The sequence below is a fragment of the Coturnix japonica genome, chromosome 5 (assembly GCF_001577835.2).
Source record: "Coturnix japonica isolate 7356 chromosome 5, Coturnix japonica 2.1, whole genome shotgun sequence".
In the NCBI taxonomy this organism is placed as follows: Eukaryota; Metazoa; Chordata; class Aves; order Galliformes; family Phasianidae; genus Coturnix; species Coturnix japonica.
This window is the reverse complement of record NC_029520.1, coordinates 19,896,568-19,915,662: the sequence shown is the minus strand read 5'-3', so window position 1 is coordinate 19,915,662 and position 19,095 is coordinate 19,896,568. Positions and strand designations below refer to the sequence as shown.

General features: G+C 45.7%; 1 protein-coding gene across 7 annotated transcripts in view; it reads right to left on the bottom strand.

Moving 5' to 3' along the window:
* Positions 1–98: 98 nt before the first annotated feature.
* Positions 99–19,095, bottom strand: part of PRDM11 (PR/SET domain 11) — a 45,595-nt gene continuing 26,598 nt past the window's right edge. For 5 of the 7 annotated variants that reach the window (XM_015864486.2, XM_015864485.2, XM_015864487.2 and 2 more), the window contains 3 exons: positions 13,409–13,596; positions 9,698–10,348; positions 99–8,854 (listed from right to left, as the gene is read on the bottom strand). In XM_015864486.2, coding sequence (XP_015719972.1) covers positions 6,690–8,854; positions 9,698–10,348; positions 13,409–13,596 — 3,004 coding nt within the window. In that variant the 3' untranslated portion in view covers positions 99–6,689. Of the gene's footprint in view, positions 8,855–9,697; positions 10,349–11,105; positions 13,221–13,408; positions 13,597–19,095 lie in introns of those variants that run through there. The other 2 variants (XM_032445182.1, XM_032445181.1) reach the window with 2 other exon arrangements.

Sequence of the window (19,095 nt, the reverse complement as noted above, 5' to 3'; positions counted from 1 at the left end):
GGGTATCCATTTTCAGGATCAACTGGAAAACTGCAGATCCATCCAGATCTTTAAGTTAGCCTCCAATCATAATATAAAGAATTAGCAACCCAACTAGATCGATTTAAATGTTGTTGGTTTTTTGGTTTTTTTTTTTGTTTGTTTTTATTAACAATCATTTTACATTACAAGGATAATATGACAAAAGGAAGTTCTCGTGTACATACTATGATATATCAACATAGCTCTATTCGTATCCAGTGTCCTAGGTCCTTTCACACAGGTACTATAAAGCATAGTCTGTAAAGTAATAACATTTTAATGTTCTCCAAAAGAGTGATATTAACATATTAATACATATGTAGTAATAGACTTCTAGATATTTTTCTCTCATTGTGTGTGTGTGTGTGTGTGTGTATGGTGGGTGAGTGAGAGACAGCTTGAAACAGTTCAGCAGGGCTGTGCTTGGGTGGGGGTACAGAGAGGTCTGGGACAAAACTTTCTGCTTTCTGGAAGCAAGAAAGAGAAACACATCTCGTCAACAGTTGGGTGAGGACCCCACATTGGCAGAAAGCTTTGCAGCCCTCCCATAGCATCTGGGACATTACAGCATTGGAGATGCATTCCCCTACCTGGCACAGCGAGCTTATTTGACGTGAGGTGCAGTGCATCAGAGTCCGTGGCCTGGCAGCAGTGTGCCCGCTTGCCAGGCCTGCATGAGTGTCAGTGGCATCTGGAGGAGGGGGCTGGGGAGAGGAGACCCTCCATGAGGTTGGTGAAGAACGGGGCCGGGAGCTGCCCGCAGCTGAGGCGGGACACGGCTGAGGTGGATTACCAGTTGTGTGGAGGCAAGAAGCCTGGGGGTGTGGAGTTTGGGGGAGCTCGCACAATGCGATACCAGTGTAACCAACGGTCAGGATAACGCCCACCCTCCTCCCAGAAGAAGGTGAAAATGACAACGGAGAGAGCAGTGAGGGGCTGCCAGGCCCCGCCAGTGCCTGCCAGCCCAGCAGCAGCCTGTCTTTGTAGCAGCCCACCATGTGGCCGGGCCTCTGAGGAGAGGTGCATGGACACAGCATGGCTGACGTGCCACGGCCACTTTGTATTGGCTGCTTGGGCTCAGCAGAGTGCCCTGCCAGCTCTGATCCTGTAACCGTCCCTCATGCATAAAGCATTGGCTTTCCTTGCCCTATTCCAGCTCCATCGCTGTGCTTCTGACCGACAGCCACATGCGAAACAGGGCACAAACACATGGTTGTTCCGTGCTGTGCTAGCGATGGAGGATGGGAAAAGCAGAGCCACATTTTTGCAGCACGGGTATGCTGAGCTGCCAACCACATCCGTGCAGAGACAGAAAAGTGCATATGAGGGTGGGATATGTGTCTGTCCAGCTGTGAGCACGCTGGACCTTACAAAGGCTTACTCAGAAGACAAGGATACTTGAGCGTGTTCCCACACTGAGACATTCCCATTAGACAAACCTTATCAAGCACTTGGTTAACATGCCAACAGGGGACCCACTGCCCTAACTGCAGCTAAGCTTCCCCCTGCAGAGTGCTGTACACGTAAATGTAGGCCTCAGTGTATGGCTAAAACCACCCCAAAGTCCAACGTCTTCAGTGTTACATGCCTTGTGCCAGAACACAGGGCCAGCCTTACACAAGGTTGGTTGATTCTATCATCTCTATATTATATCTTTATATCTATTGAAAACATAGAAATATATAAATATATAGGATTTTATTTATAGATATATAAGCGTGTGATTTTATCTTTTGTATGGTGTGTATATGTACTGGGATGTGCGTATATACAATATATAGACGGTATGCATATGTACTGTATACATACACTAGCTTACATGCACACACATCATACATGTCTCCAAGGGAGACAGGAATTGCATAGGCGTTACTGCATTGAATACAATGGCTGGGGGAGCAACGTACCATTTCTCTGCTTTTAAGACCTCTTTTGACAGGGCTGAGAGGGGAATCTGCAAAAGCAGAGCATGTTGCTGCTTATTTGCAAGCCTGTTTTGGTTGTTTTACCCATTGGTCAAACAAACAGCAATACGGATAAGATAAGAAGGAAAGGGGACACCGAAGACCCTGTGGGCCACCTGGTTGAGTTTGTGCTATGAGAAAGAGATAGATGGAGCCTCAATCATGACTCAGAATTCCTATCAGCAAGAGCTCAACCGGCACGGGGGACACAGCCAGGGTCAGCACAAGCCCCAGCGCAGAAGACACGTGGGTACCCTGTCCTCTGCCACTCATCCTGCGGCTCCCGCATGCTGCTGCTGGTATAGGAAGAGCTTTGGTCTCTTGTTTCATAAAGATTATCCCTGTTGAGTTCGGTCTTGTGGCCGGAGGGTGCTGGCTGCTCCAGCCATCGACGAGCCCTGCAGAAGGACACGTCTGCATGTGCTTCATGGGTTCTGCTTTGCAGCAGGCGGTAAGAGTCAAGGAGCCTGAGCAAGAAGTGGGTAGGGGAAATTGGCAACCCAAAAGCCCACAGGCCAGAAATAAAAGCTCTGGGGTCTGGAGAAGTGCGTATTATTCACAGTCAGATGCCCTAGCTAGGAAGGGGAGGAGAAGATAAAGACTTCATCTGAGAAAAACAAAACCTTCTCTCTGCTACTGCAACTGCTCATGAAACTGTGAGCAACACATACAAAACAGCTTCCCCTCTGTTCAGAGCAGCAGGAAGGCACTGATTAAAGCTGAAGTACCGCGACCTCCCACTTGGGTCGGCCTCTCTCTGCCCTCCAGGTACCCTCCCTGCCTCACAGCCCGGAGCTGGCTGCACACAGAGCACCAAAAAGCACCTGCTCTCAGGCAAGGCTGGCCAGACAGGGCACCGAAAAGCCGAGGGCGCTTTGCATTGTTATTCCTCTCCCCCTCCCGCAGCCTTGCTCGTGCCGGCAGTCACGTTTCCATCCACAGGACTATCCATGTGAGTAATAGCTACAGATCTGAGATAGGCGGATAAACCTGGAGGGAAAGCTTGCAAAGCACCTGTGCTTGTCTAGTACAAAGGCTGCGTCTATTTTCTGATGGGGGATGATGGGGAATTGTTTGCATTATTGCTGCAGCACCGAGCACTCATTTCCCCCAATAACCAATGCAAAGGATCTCTGACCTTTGCTGTTCACAGCTATCTGCAATGTCCAGTCATGGGAAAATGCTCTTCCCGTGGACACTGCTGCTCGCAATTGCATGCAGAGTTATCGCAAAAGAAACAAGTGCTTTCCCTTTTTCTGCTGGAGAAAAAGCCACCCACTGCTACTGGGAATAAGTACCTGGGAGAAAGATGTCACTGATGGGAATGGGATTTGCAAAGCAACCAACAAGGAGAGACAAACAACAGGAATCATTTCTCAACAAGTCCCTGGTGGCTTTTACCTTGCTGATCAAGGCAGGGCACCATTTTCTGCCCAGCAGCAAAAAAGCAGAAGTGCTCAGAGGCTGCACGCAGGTGGTTTAGGTGGCTCAGAACAAGCACTGGGATGTTGCCCCTGCTTACTGAGGTTCCTGGACACTGTTGCCAAGTGCTCCTTCCCTCACATAGGCCAGGCCATTTGATGGCCTCCATGAAAAAAGCCATGTTCCAAGGAGCTTTCAGTGCCACTAACAGAAAGGCAGATCATTTCCTTTTCTCCCCTACAAAGAGGTACAGAGTTGAGCAAAGAAGTAAATTAAAAAACAGGGGAGGAGGGAAATTGCCTTGCCAGCCTCCCTAGCACCCAGTGCAGCTTACAGAAAGTCTCTTCTTGTTATTTTTACTCCCTCTGCCCCAGTTTCCCATGCATCTGTGCACACTTGAGCAGTATTTTTCCCCATCTGCCTGTCTCTAAACATCCAAGTTTACCTCGCTCATCTCTGGGCCAGAGGCTCATGAAGCAGCAATTCTTCTACAGGGACTCGCTTTTTGCTTTTTACATCTCCTCAAAGCGTATCTAATGGGAGGACCTGCCAGCTCCCTGGAAGGAAACAGCTCTGGCAGCTTTAAGGCAGCACCATCAGCAGAGCCACAGACATCTTGTGCACAGAGATCCCTGTGCTGTGACCACACAAAGAGCTGCCTTGCTCACTGTGCCAGAGGGTTTCCAGCTTAACTCTTGCTCCTTTAGATAAATGGGTCAATTTGATCACATAACTTATCAGGAAAGGCAGGACAAAAAAAAAAAAAAAAAAAAAAAAAAAAAGTAATTAAAACAGTTTATGCAAATGAAATAATTTTTTGCTCACTAGGTGTTGCATATTGATACCTAGGCTTAATGCCCTGGCCTTGCTTGCAACATGCCTGAAGGCTACAGGAGGCAAACCAGGGGCCCTGGCACGTTTGCTCCAACTGTCCCAATGAGCCAGAGATGGGCAGCACGTGCTATCTGAGGTACAGCATGGGGGAAAGTGAGTAAGTGCTACAGATCGCAACCCACTGGCCTTGCAGGGGCTGCTCTGCCCCTCTTCAACTGCTTTGGGGCCAAGCCAGGGCAGAGGACGGAAGGGTTTGCCCTGTGAGTGCTCTAAGCAGGCTCCACCTTTCCTCCTCTACACAGGGATAGAGGGGAAGCATTTCCAAAGCTCTGACAAACACCAGGTGAGCCGTGTCCATGAGTCTGAGAGCTGATATGGTTTGCAGTGGCTTTGCTGCACACTGGTGTCCATTGTGCAGGTCTACTGAGTTCAAATGGGTTAGTGGGAGGTGAGATCTAGGTAGAAGTGCGTGTTTTCCTGGGGAAGACAGTGTGTGAACCCTGGCAGTGAAAGTGACTCCGAGAGAGATCGGTTCCAAACATGCTACATCTCCATTGAAAACAAATGAAAAAGTTTAAAAAATAAAATAATATTATATATATATATATATATATATTTATATAAATGAAAAGCTATCAACTAGCAGCAATGGTTCTAGAGATATCTTAGCACCAAGACCAAGGGCAGGGGGGTAACAGGAGAAAGGACAGGTTCAGTGTTGCTGATACCACCATCATGTTTCCAAACAACACAGCTTGGCACAAAGCTCATCCCTCTGGGAAGTAAGAACTTGTCAGCTCAGAGACCTTCTGAACAACAGCTTCTCACTCCCATGATGGTCTGGTCAGGTTGGTGCTGTCCATGCCACATCAGCGGGGCAAGGCACTAGCATCTGTGGAGTTTTTGCACCTTGTTAGTTTCTTTCTTTTTCTATTTTTTTTTTCTATTTTTTTTTCTATTTTTTTCTTTTTTTTCCTCTCTCTTTTTTTTTTTTTTTTTTTTTTTTTTTTTTTTTTTGCTTTTCTAACCTGAAGTAGTGATACTGTGTGAACATGTGGAGCTCATTTACTTTAAAAGAATAAAACAACAAAGAACCCCAAGCCCACAGAACAATCTCCTCTGTGATAGAAGGTGCAAGTCCCCTATTCACATTTTGGCTGGACTCTGCATTCCTTCAAGAAAGGAAGAAATATTTCACAGGAAGAAGCAGAGCATCCCTTCTTCCTGCTGTCATCAGTCTGCTGTGCTGTGGAACATGTTACCTTGGTCACAAGAGAATACGTGAATCTTTACAGGACATCATCACATGTTTATAATCCAAGATAATCTTGCATTGATAGCCCCTGCCACCAAACTGCAGCAGGTTTTTCTTTCAGTTATTCCAAACAAAACAAAACAGAACAAAACCCCCACAACGGTCTAGGATTATAAAGACATAGTATAAATAACGTAAATTTAAAGAATATAATTTTTTTAAGCCTTTGAATCTCTGCCCAGAGATGGCTTTTGACTCATTGGCTGTCTAGCTTCCACAGCAGCCCTGGTTTTGTATGAATAGTTGTGTGTGTGTATATATATATATATATATTTATTTCCTACAATATAAAAATATAAATGCAAAAATTTCCCCCTGCCTTCTCTATTTTGCTATTTTATAGTCTGCACATGACATCATGTTATAATATACGTATGATAAACTGGTACTACGGTTATCATAAAAGGAGCTGAAAGCCAAGTATTACTCTACAGCTCAAAAGTAGGGAGAACTGAGAAAGGGGTATCACAGTTTAGTGGAGGCATCTGTTTCTGAATCAGAAAAAAACCAAAATCCCGGCCCCAGCCTTTCCAGAATCCCAGAAGTCTCTGTGAGTGCAGAAAGCTTCCACTCCAACAGAGAGAACCAGATGGAGCTGGAAGATCCAGGGACAGCATAAACACACAGGATGCTCTGTCGAAAATCAGAAATCTGACGGTCGTCAACAAAAGGTTCAAATGGCTCAATAACTGAACTGAACTACGAAAAGAGAGGCAGAGATTGAAACTGAAAACAACAAAAAACACAAAACCCAACCCAACAAACCGACAACACACATATAAAGGAAACCGCCGGGAGGAGAAGGCCAACAAAGACCCGTCATCTAGCTTATAGATTGTTAGGTTTGAACATGTAGAGTATGGCCCCAGCACATGCTTCTAAAGAATGAAATGTTGCCACCTACACTGCAGCTGCCATGGTCGGAGACACCAGTAAATTTCTAAACATTGTCTCAATCTTTAAAATTCTGCTTAGCTTCTATCAGACGCACATCGTCTTATTTTTAAAATTTTCAGTGTGGGTTTTTCCTTAATATATATAATATATATATATACTTTATATAATATATCAAAGTTTAGAGTATAGATTAAAAAAAAAATATTCAACAGCTTTCAGATCTGAGACATTCCTTCCTAAATATCGGGGTAAAACTCAGAGCCATGGTCCACACTCTGCAACATCGGCTTCTGATCGAGAGATGACATCCTGCTCAGCATTTCAGCTGACAGCGCATAACTGTTGCCCGACTTTTCCTCGAACCAACTATCTAGTGCCCGCTTGCAATCAAAGTTGGCAATGGGCGGCCCATTGACAGCAATCGTCAACAGGTCACTGAGCTGCTCCAGTGTGAGCCGAGAGCGGTTATTTTTGCGCACTCTCTGCAGGGCATTGCGCCCCTTCTCACAGCAGGCCGATGAGGTGGGAAGGACTTTGAGGATCTGAACTATTTTATTTAAGAGAGGGAATCTCTGTTTGTATTTACAAATGTGACTGAGTAAGTCTTTAAAACCATTTTTGGTATAATAATCCACCTTGAGTTCTCGCCACTCCATCAGCAAACTCCCTTGGGTGTCCATTCCCTCTCTGCAAACCTCTCTGGAAAAAGATGGGACTGTCTCCAGGTGTTCAAATATTTGTACCATATCCTCCTTCCCATAGCTCATGAGCTCATCAGTGCTTCTGGGCCAAGCTGCAAGGTCAAATACCTGACAGGCTTTCACAAATGTCCGGCTACGAGAATCGAACCTTTGGGCTAGGATCACCTGGGTCTTCTGGCAGATCTTTTCTCTGATTGACTGGAATTTGGCTTCAGCCACCCGTAGGTTTTTCACAGCAATACCATTAAAGCTTTCACGGAAGTTTTCCTCAAATTCCTGCAGGTACTCCCCTGGTGAGTCTGCTAGCCGACTGATCTCCTGAATAGCTTCCTCTATTTTATCATCCACTTGCGACACAAGAAGGTACTCCCCTTGGAAGACATAGGCAAGACGTGAAAGTACAGCAATCACATCCAGCAGGAAGTAGATAAGTTTAATTGACTGGTAGTCCATCAGGAACTGCAGGAGGGCCAAGGCAATCGCAGAAGCATCTGCCCTTTGGGTCTGGCCGCTGACATCCTTGAGATGGGCCACAACCTCAAGGTAATCCTTGATGAGAGCGTTGAGCACATTCTGCTCCCCAATGATCCATTTCACTGCTCGAATGTCACCCAAGAACTCAGTCTCCTCACACAAGGTGGAAGCAGTGACCCTCAACTCGCACATGAGTCGGGGAGAGTAACGATAGAAACTGAGCAGCTGTTTCAGATTGTTTTCCAGCTCCTCCAGGCATGGCAGTTCTTTCCCACTGATTGCATCCAAAATCTCCAGATGGGGTCTGTGTACCATAAAGGGCAAGCAGAGAAGCCATGGCAAAGTCTTTCTGATTGTCATGAACAAGTTTGCTCTCAGGCTGGCGGTAATGTTAGCACCATCAACACCCAAGCCAATAGTTGGCTTCTCATCCTGCAATCGAATTCCCAGGCTGGAAAAGGCCCTGTCTAATGCTTGGAGGTAACTGTCTGTTGTAGAAAAGCCCAGTTCCTGAAGAGACAGGAATTCAGTTGCTGGAGGCCCATCACTGCTTGTGTACTGCACATACACTGCAACTGTGTCAGCAAGCACATCATCACTCTGCCCATCCAGAATGATGCTGAGGAAGGGAGACTGTCGGATGCGTTCAACAAGGTCCTCCCGAAGAGCCCGGGCAATATGGTGGATTAAGATTTGGCAGTCACCTTCATTCATGTATTGATCTACTACCTTGAGTTCACACTTTCTCAATAGTTCTGCCAGAGGCCGAAAGTCATAATAGGGCCTGCCCTCCAGTGCCAAGTGGTAGGCTGTATTGAAGAGCAAAGTCATATTTCGGCACATCTCTTCTGTCTTCTCTGGGTGCATTCTGAGCTTGTAAAGCTGCAGGCACTTCTTGTGGAGGTTGCTCTGGCTGTGAAGTTTTATTGTGTGTATCTTGAACTGCTTCGAGCCAATGATGAAAGCTGAAGTCCGAGAGGATTGCACTGTGTATTGCCTACAGACATGGCACCACATTTCATTCAATGTCGGGGAGTACCGCAGAAACCAGAACTTCTTAAGCCACTCTTGCTTAAACCGACGTATCCTCCGTCCCGTCGCAGAAGACATCTTGGAAGGCTCATCTGTAGCAGCAATCATTTCATTGGAAACTGATTCATCAGCAGAATCCACCTCCTGGTCATCATCCTCCATGATGGTGGGAACAGAGATGATACTTTCTGAAGCTGGAAGAAAAAAAAAAAAAAGGAAAAAAAAAAGGTATAATAAGGCATTTACCAAGACTCTAAATTAGAGAAACACCCTACAAGTGATGGTAGAATGCTGCCTGACAAGCTGGCCACACTCTGCCCACAACCACAACAGTTAGAATTTGAATAACAGCTTTGAAGAAAACATTTATCAATGTATCTCCTTATGAACTTAGTCTCCAACATGCCACAACAGACAGGAAGAAATTATATTACATCCTGACTATTTGCACAATGCATGGTGTGACCCAAATGTTCCCTTGGTGAAGGCTCCTGCTGCTCAATAGCATGTTCCTGGAAGAAATGAAACATCTTCAGAAAGGGACACGTGTTTGTGTTAAGGCAGTGGAGAAAACAGAGTGCCTTCCAATGAGGAACACAGCAGGACATCATTTCGTACACAAAGAGCACACATTCCAGTGTTAACCACTGAGTCAATTCAGACTTTCAAGCACTGTTTCCTGGTAGCATGTAAGACACTGTGGATGGGATTCCGCTGAAAAAGAATGCATCAAAGATACAGCAAACAAACTGTCTGCAATGGAATGTCTTTTTTATTGGCAGTGCATGATTGATTACAACGGCAACAAATAGAGCAAGTTGTCGTACAGAGTCTTTCCCATACTTCCCAGTCTTCCACAGTGCCCACAACGTCAGCTGTCCCATTCGTTCACAAAACCTGACAATGAACCTCCTATGGAAACATTTGTTCACCTGAATACTCAGAGCAAAATGCTTTAGATGGGTACACCGCACACAGGCATCTCAATACTTTCCTTAGGCAGGGTTTGGAGAATGCTGATACTTGGCAAGGCTTACCTGTGGGGTCTGAGAACTCTTGGAGCTCAGATACCTGTGGTGGTAGCACAGGTGGCTCGGGTAATTTCCCAGATCTCAGCATGTCTAACTCAGCCTGTAGCTCTCGGATTTTCTTCTTCAACCGGATGCAATTCGGGCAGAAGGAGGTGGTAGGAATTTCGTGGGAGTTGCCTTCTGCAGAAGCCAGTGACAGCTCGGTAGGGCTGTCTGCTTTCAGAGACAGAGGCTCTTCTTCCTCATCTTCAAGGACTCCCACTTCTTTGGCAGAATTGAAAGAGGAACCATGAGCGGCCTTCCACTCCTCTTCGCTTCGGTTTCTGCTGAGGTTTAGGGAGCCGTGCTGCATGGCATTGCCACACCTCTCAAAGATCTCTTCAGCCTGGTATTTAGATGTTGCTCTTGTGGAAAGCGGTGTACTTGTTGCTAACTGTTTCTCTTCAAATTTGGCAGACTCCAAAGAAGCCTCCAGGACATCTTTGAAGATGAGGTCAATCTTTTTTTTCTTTGTTTGGGGGTGGGTTTCCCCCTCATCATAGCTGCGCTTGTAGGGGCTCTTCCCTTGCTTCAATGTGGTGAAGTGGAGTGGACCCCTTGTGTCTTCTTGATTATCTGCATTCTTTTCTGACTTTTCCTTCTGTAGCTTTTTGTCTCCTAGAAAGGAAAATGAGGGGTGGGGATTATCACTGGGAACCAACCAGCATCTTTCAATCTAAAACTCAAATGAATAAAAAAGAACAAAAAGGCAGACTGAATCCCCGCAGATCTGTAGGTTGTGTTACAAGCCAGGGAATTGAAACAACAGTGGAAACCGAGGCTCGCAAGAGAAATAGCCCTACTAATGGGCATGTCTGCAAAAACAGAGACAGTCCTGGGTAGCCACAGCAGAATAGGACCCACACACTTTAAAGAGAAGAGAAACTATAGGCAGCTTATTTAACGTAGTGGTATAACCAATCTGCGCTGGAAGGAGCCTACACAGTAATCACAGTGGAACCTAACACCCAGAGCCCAGTGCCACTTTGGCTGGCTGGAAGACCTGTGCCTGTTTTGACTTGGTAAAAGGTATCAAATGCAGTGCAGCAAGAGATTCAGACTGTTTCACGAGAACCCCAGCATCAGTGCATGCCACAGCACAAAGATTGCAAACCATATTACTCTCCTTCAGTTTGGAGGCTGCTCCAGAAATGCAAAGGCAAAGGAGTAAAAATAACTTGCACATTTAAATCCCAAGGTATACAATGTCAACTGAGCTATAACAGGTGTATGCCTTCCAAGGATTGGGCATTTAGCTTGTGCCAGCAAAGTCTAAGAGCATGGCCATTCAGTGATTTAAAAAAAAAAATAATAAAAGCAACCTCATACAAATTATTAATTCCTTAAAATAAAGGGAATAGCCATATTTCCTTACCTGGAAATTCAAAAGACGATAGGTTTGGTTCAATTTCCATCATTCTTCTATCTTGTAAATAACTTCAAGCATTGATGGCTTCCCAAACAAGACGCTGCTTTATGCTGTATTTGCTTTTGTATGCTTTTAAAGAATATTCATGCTTTCATAAGAGTTATGGAGCAAAAGCTACCACTCCCCTCTAAGAAGAGCAATTCTAAGAATGCAGAAAAGATGCAAGACTCAAAACAGTTAGAGTAAGGCACCGTAAAAAGTGCTGGCCTGGATGGCAGGGTTATGTACTGGGTTTCGACGCCAGCTGGGAACCCCAACCATTTCTTGTGTGAATTCGTAACAACAGATCTGGTTTGCAACACGCCCTGTTGAAGATTTTCTATGGACAGAGCTTTGGGTCTCTGTCCTAACATTTCCCCTATTAGGGACTGTAACAACTACTGGAAGGGATTTAGAGAATGGATCCTTCTTCTTTTTCTGTGATTTCTTCCCCTAGCCAACCTAACGATTTGGCCCTACGAGAAAGCTAGAAAACACACAACAATTCCTTGTATTACAGTTCTCAACTCCATTAATGAGGTGGCTCAGAAACTACTAACAGAAACAGAACCTGGGGACCATGCTACTTTTTTTTTTTTTTTAAGTTAGTAGAGCTTGCCACTTCACTTGACAGGCTCACCAGCAGGGAATTTAGAGTCTTTTAAACAGAAAGAAGACATACAGATTTTTATGCCTTTCTCTGATCACCTCCAAGTGCCTGCCTGGCCGTGGCTGCAATGCTTCTCCAGCCTAGCACGTCATGCTCGCTTTGAAGAACACCTCTGCGCTCCTTTAGCAAATGCATCACAGAGCACAGCTGGCCGCAAGATAAGCTCATGGAGATGTCAGAGGTTTCCAAGAGGGTCTCTTCAGCCACTTGGGCTTCCACTTGAGCGTGTGGTAGAATATGGTGGGTCCACAGGGGCCCAGAGGCAGATCTCTACATACTCATAGCAGCTGAGCAGACTGTGAATTATCACTTCAGTTCACACAAACAACAGCACCATGACAAACTGACTAAAGGCAAATGCGGTAGGACAGGATGCTTGCTTCTGCCCCTCTACACTATGGCTGCAACACAGCTTCTCTGAGGACACAGCCAGTCTTCTGCAGTACTTTCAGACAGTATTAAGTCATCTGGACAACTAACATCCGCATGAGATGTGTACCTAACCACTCAGTGATTTATAAGATGATTAACATGAAAACACGCATTCACACCAGTGTTAATTCAGATGTGGGAATTGCCCAAGAACAGCCATCAAGATGTAGCGCTGCAAGTGCATAAGAACTCCAAGGTGATGGAGGACAACCAGCTTTTTCAGGACAACTCGTCCACCCCATGCTTAACGAGGAGACACCTTTTACCAAGTCAAGGCAGCAACCGCAGCAGTGTAATAATATACATGGGACTCTTAATTAGAAAGTTATATTTAGTGTGGCTGCCCCTCTGAGGCCCTGCTGCTCTGTGGCAAGGCCTGGAAAGAAATGCCCTTAAATTAACTTCAGGTCTCGGCATTGTACAGATGAACAGATGCATTAAGAATTTTTGCCTTCCTCTAAAGCTTCCTGTGTTGCTCACATTACATTGACCTAAAGGACCGCTGGGTTTGTTCCAGCATGACTATTGCTAAGATAAGATAATGATTTTCATCCAGGGAAGAATAAAGCTGACAAGTACAAAGCCTCCTGTACTTTGTACAAGCACTCTAAGGTTGTGAGACTAAGGAGTCTCTAGCTGATGTCGCGCTGATCCCACAATATCTTTCTGAAGAAAGAGGAGATAAATTAAGCCAGGAAAATGAACATACAAACATACCAAGGAAATCTCTCTTACGCATACACACAAAACCAGCCAGAGTTTCCTCACAAGAGCCAGAGAAAGCATCATGGTCAAAGAAAAACCCAGTGCCATGGGATCACCAGCTTGGCAATTCTCAGGTCACAGAGTCTTGTGATGGAGGAGCTCTGTGCTCCCTGGGCACCGTATCAGGCTCTAGCAGCACAAAGACGATACAAAACAACACGATACAACACAACATGACACAACATACATAATTATTTCATGAACTCCAAGATGGTGTTAACATCATTCTTCTTGTACCCCCATACATTGCAGAACTGGAGGCTCTTGCCAAGACATGAGCTGCTTGTAGAAACGCAAGTCTCCTTGCACAGGCTGGGCATCACCTATTTCACCCACTACACTTGGTACAATGAGGGTGATGGGCAACAAAGACTGGGGAGAGGGCAGAAAGAGGGGGACTCACCTGTTGTGAGATTTCTGTTGATGGTCTCCTGGGACATACTATGCAGCCGCTTCATGTAATCCTCACTGTACCAGACCCGCAACTTCTCCCCAGGCCGGATGTCACGACAGGCACGGAAGTAAATCCTCTCACTGTGCTGGAAGGCCATCAGGTTCTGCTCCCTCTCCTCCCGGGATATGATCACGTACCTGAGGGTAGGGTGACAGGGCAGGCATGAAGCACAAACTTCTCTCCTACAGCCCCCCTTGCAGTGGGATGATAACCACGATGAGACCAGAATGACCTGAAGAAATAGCCATCAACACAGCCAAACTGGAAAGCATGAAGTTATAAGTAATGGTGTGCAAACTGCCAGAGGTACACGACAACAAGCATGGACACCCAGGGAACACCAAACCAGTGAGTCCATTTCTGCTGGGAAAGGGACTACAACAACGTACATCCAACCTGAAGGAGTATCTGCCAGTCATAGAGGTACAGTTTCTCAGTGGCAGAAGCTTCTTTGCCTAGTGATAAAAGCAAGGACTTCTGGATTCTCCACCATCACTTCACATCCCAGGCCTCCCTTGTTCTTGGGGACATCCTGAATATGGCAGGATTCTGCCAGTCTCTTCCCCATGCATCATCTTCATTTCTAAGAGAGTCTGTATTTCCTTGCTTCTCTCCTCTTGGACAAGCAAAACTGAGATGCTCAGAGAGAGATACACATTCAGTGTGCATAGGGGTATTCACTGACAGTCCAAAAGGAAATGAAGGTGTCAGTACTGGAAGGTTTTGCACTTGGACATTCAGCCCCGCAAATCTGGAGAAATCCTAACTGCCTGAAACACAACACTGCACTGCAGGATCTCCCAGCAGTGCTGACAAAAAGATCGCTTTCTGAGCATGGGATTTGTTTTCCTGATTTATGTCAGCAAAGTTTCAGCACAACAGAAACACAACAATTCACCACTCCAACCAACTTTTCTTCTGTGCACATTGATAAGACAAACATCTACAAGCAGGACCATATTATTCACCCTTTCACTCCTTGTTTTCTTGTCAGCAGACACGAAAAGGCTTGGTAATAATGGCTTCAGCTGCTGCCACTCACAGACTGATAACAATTGCCTGGGACTAGAAGACCTCAGAGCAGATCTGACTGGTTCACAGCTGAAAACTGCTTCCTGTCTTATGCCACTTGCCTCATTTATTTAGCACTTCCAGCTGCAGTGACACTAATGGAGGTGAGCACCATGCTGCCACTAGTTCTTGACCAAAAAATTGCTTATGGCTCACGAGTATTTCTCTGGCTTAAGGAAGCTGTCAATTTCTCCCCGAATGCTCTCTCCTTTTCTGGCCACAAGCATGCACGGATAAAGGCACTTGCCCTTGTGCATGAGATCACACTAACACGTAAGGTCACAAGCTCACTCAAACTTCCCACAAAACACAGAAAACACACTGGCAGTGTGTCAGACTGCCCACAGTTCAAGCAGTTCCAATTTTAATGCCAAGCAACTGTGCACGTGCCTGCATTCAGCTGTATTTTTCCCATGTTTGTTACCAGGATGCTCTGCAATCTTCAGCAGCTATTTAAGCAGCCAGCACAGGCGTTGCCAAAAAAGGCCAAACACTGACTTTTATTAACACTTTTTTAAAAAAAAAACAAAATAAAAAAATCACAAAACCAAATAAACCTTAGACCTCCAGTTTGTGCATTTGAGAAGGGATTGGAGCAGTGGGCTGGGAAGGAGGTTCTACGATGGTGCTCAGCTGCTGTGCCAGGCTAACACTTCTGCCATTATTCACTGCCCTGCTAAAGCTGTGCTGGGCATTCAGACGGCCCTACCACAGCACTTTTGAGATGCGGCCATTTGCCAACATCAGTCTGATGCTCTGCAGCACAGGTGATTCTCAAAGACGCTCCCCCCAGTACCAGCAAAATGCCATGCTGCTTTCTAGTGACAGCCAAGGAGAGATCTTGCAGCTGTTCCACATCCCTCTGCTGCCCATGCCCTGCAGTCCCCACTGCCTGCTAGCAGCACATCACCCAGCCATGTGCTCTAGCCTCCTGCCCGATAGCCACTGGAACTTGGAAACCTCACCAGGAAAGAGCCCTTAGCTGACAGCTGCTGAATAATCTGGCCTTTACTGCATTTCTTCAGCGCTGCTGGCAGCTAGGAGATGGTTTTGAGAAAGAAAGGTTTGTATCTGCAATGCTTTCCGGAGGTAATGTGAACGTGGATGAGATCATCCACATAAAAGAACATTTTTCCTGCCAACGCTGTCCAGCCCTGACTTGTTAGCCCTACAGGCACAAATTACACAGGTTAGGAAGGACTGTGACAAATCTATATGCCACTTTCAGACTAACGTGCTGCACAGGGCTGCTGCACATCATGGGTTTGAGGCAGGAGCATTCTTTTGGCCATAGGGAGCCATCTAAAACTCAGAGCCTGCTCAGCAAGGCAGGGACATGAACTGCCTCCTGAGGAGAGCCCCAGCCCAAAGCTCATAGCACAGAGGCAAGAAGCCACCTTAGTTCAGACATCTGAGAGAGGCAAGGCACCTCCAGGACAGAGAGTGTCATAAGAGCCCCCAACCCCTGCAGAAGCCAAGATGGGACCACCACTGTGGCAGGCCCTGCTACCCGGAGCTGCCAACTCAGACAAAAACTGCCATTTTGTCTGTCCTTAGGCACAGACCTCCCAGTACTGGGATGGACCAAGCTCATGTCAAGGCTTGAGAGCAATGCAGACTCTGTCCAGGCTGCTCAGGACAGGCCGTGTGACAGTTCTGGTACCAAAGGACAGCAGCTATAAGCTCCTGCTTGCTGCTGCAAGGCTTGGACCAACCCCACAGCTCCTTGCTCTGCAGGACCACTCTTCCTGCAGCCTTTCCAGCTCATCATTCTTTTCTAAACCACAGCTCTCTCAGGAAACCAATTTACCAAATTTTGGGTTAGTCCAGTGTGCACACTTTAAAAAAACAACTATCCAAGTGTTTTCTAGCTGACAGGGTACATTTTCCCCCAGCCTCAGCAACCAGGAGAGATGGTGAGGAACAAAGGGAGACCCCCACAGCCAGGGGCTCAGGCCTCTAACCCTCTCCCCAGGATTTGCAGTATGCCTTCCCCTTCCCTCTGCTGACATCCTGCCAGCACAGAATACCACCAGGAAAAGGCCACATGCCTTTCCAAAATGGATGTGAGAAGCATCTCTGCAATGGGAGGTGCTGCAGCAATACTGCTTGAGGCCTATGGAGTGCCATCAACACCACACTCACCTTGGCCTTCTGATGCTGAGCACTCCTGAAGAGATTCATCACCTGTGACGGGTACAATCCAGAGTGACCTGATGCATGTTGAGACAAAAATTTGCTGAGAGAGACAAATGACTCAACAGCAGCTCTGTTAAAAGTGTTATATATTTATTGTAATCGTAACAAAAATACTTTGAGAATTTTTTAGCATGGACAAGACATGAGGATAGTGGGTTGAGCACAGTAGTTTGCTTTGACACGAGCACTTACTTCAACAGCCAGTTAACATACTGTGTACAAGAGTAAGTATCCTTAGTGAGCCAGTACAGAAAAGCCACTCCACTGAGGGGTCTACACAGGACAGGCAAGAAATCCCCAGATCTGGGCCAATTTGCAACAGTTCATAGAGGAAACTGTGGGAGAACAATCTACAATTTCCCCCTGTGGGGGGCTGTACTGACAACTGCAGTTCCTGTGCCAGGACTACACATTCTCTCTCTAAAGCCTTTTGCACAGGCAAACTGATGGCAGCAATGATACCAACAGCATTCCTAACTCCCCAAGAGCTCAGCACTGCAGGGAGCCTCCTCCTCTGCTGACCTGAGGGTTCCTGCATGGAAGGAACTTCCCCCGCACCCTCAGACAACATCAAAGGAGCTAATCGCATCAAGTATATCCATGGGAGAACATCAGAAGGGACCAAATATTATAAAAATATAAAATATTATCTCTGATATATAGCAGCAGCACTGTAATGACTCAGAAAGCCTTTAAAACATATCACCATTTTTCAGTTCTCTGTGATTCATATTATGAAATCCACTTCTAGCATTTTCCCCAACATTTCCTTTAAGAGGCCATGTTTGCAGAATACAAACAGTACAAGAGAAGTAAAAGGATGTCCTCTCAGGAAGGTAAGCACTACAAGGAGCTTCCTCTGTACAAAACCAAAGTGGGCCACTCTTCAGAAGAAAGGAAGGTTCTCTCTTAACTAGAGCTCTGCTTCCTTGAACAAAGGCCTTTTACCACACCACTAAAAATAAATTTCTTGAGTTAGAACTACAGAACAGCTAACGAGAAAAAAAGAAAAAGCACATCAGGAATGTCTGACGCAGGAGACATACAGTCACCGGAGAAGCTAGTGCACTATGTTTTCAAAGGACAGGCCAAACAGATTGATGAAGAAGATCCTCCAAGAACACATATGACACCCTTCTCCTACTCTGTGCTGTCTATGTTCAGTTCCTGCTGAAATTTATACAGCTTTTTGGTCAAGCCTATAGCTCACATGTGGAACGATGCTGGGCACTCACATTGATTTGAATAGTTTTCTGCAATCCATCTGTACCCACAATAGGACAGCCCAGAGTGGTGTGCTAATTGCGTGCAGGTACCACCTCAATGCTCTTCCCTGCTGGGGCATGACATGATAATAACCCAGACATATTCAGAGATGGGGCAGCACAGTAGGTGCAGATGTGCAAATCAAGCAGGGAACAGTCATGCTGTAAAAAGAGCTGCCAAATACATTACCTCCACCTGAGGTGACATTATTAAAGCCTATTTTCAGAATTGGAATTGTACATGGAAACATCACACAGGAGTAAAGAACTAAAATGTTTTAACTGTTCTTTCTTGCATATGTATGGGAGTAGGAAGCAGTACTAAGATAACACGTTCAAGATCTTATACTATATAGCTTGGAATTTAGATGTAAACTTTTCACAATAGGAGACTATAGCACAGATTCCATCCCAAATAATACTAAGCAAGTCCAAAGCAATTGTATTGAAGTCAGAGTCACAGTGACACAAACAAACTGTTCTCAAGGGCAGAAGCCCTGTCTCTTCCCTTATTTCTAGGCAGTCTCTTAGATACTATGGAGAGAGAGGTGGTTCAAAACTGAAGATTACAACACAAAAGAAAATAATATGATATAATTGTGTTTAAGAGCCATCACATACGAAATAATCTCATTTTAACTTCAGCTGTGAAAGGAGATGTAAGTTTCACGTAGACTGGAGGAGAAAAAGATTAAACTCTTATTTAAATGCATGTGGTACTACAGCATGCAGGCACATACCAGATCAGCCCTTCTCAGCAGTCTAATGCCATGAAGAGCTTGGATCTCCTCTCTTGTCATTCTGATGGCAGAAAGATCTTGCTGCATTGTGCTTGCTTCCCTTCCTTGCACATGCTCTGCTTTTACATACCTTTTCCCACACCTATGCCTAAGAGTCACAAGTAAGCCCTGAATTGCCCATTATTACTGAGCACAAGATAAAAATAATGAGCAAGAAATCTTTAGAGCTGTAAAGGATGCACCTATTAGTTAAGACTCCACACTGTGCATATGGTAATTTGCAGGAAGATGATGGGAAATCAGTAGTAGGGTCAATCTGTAGGTTGATAACAAAGCGAGTTCTCTAGGACACTGTCTCAGT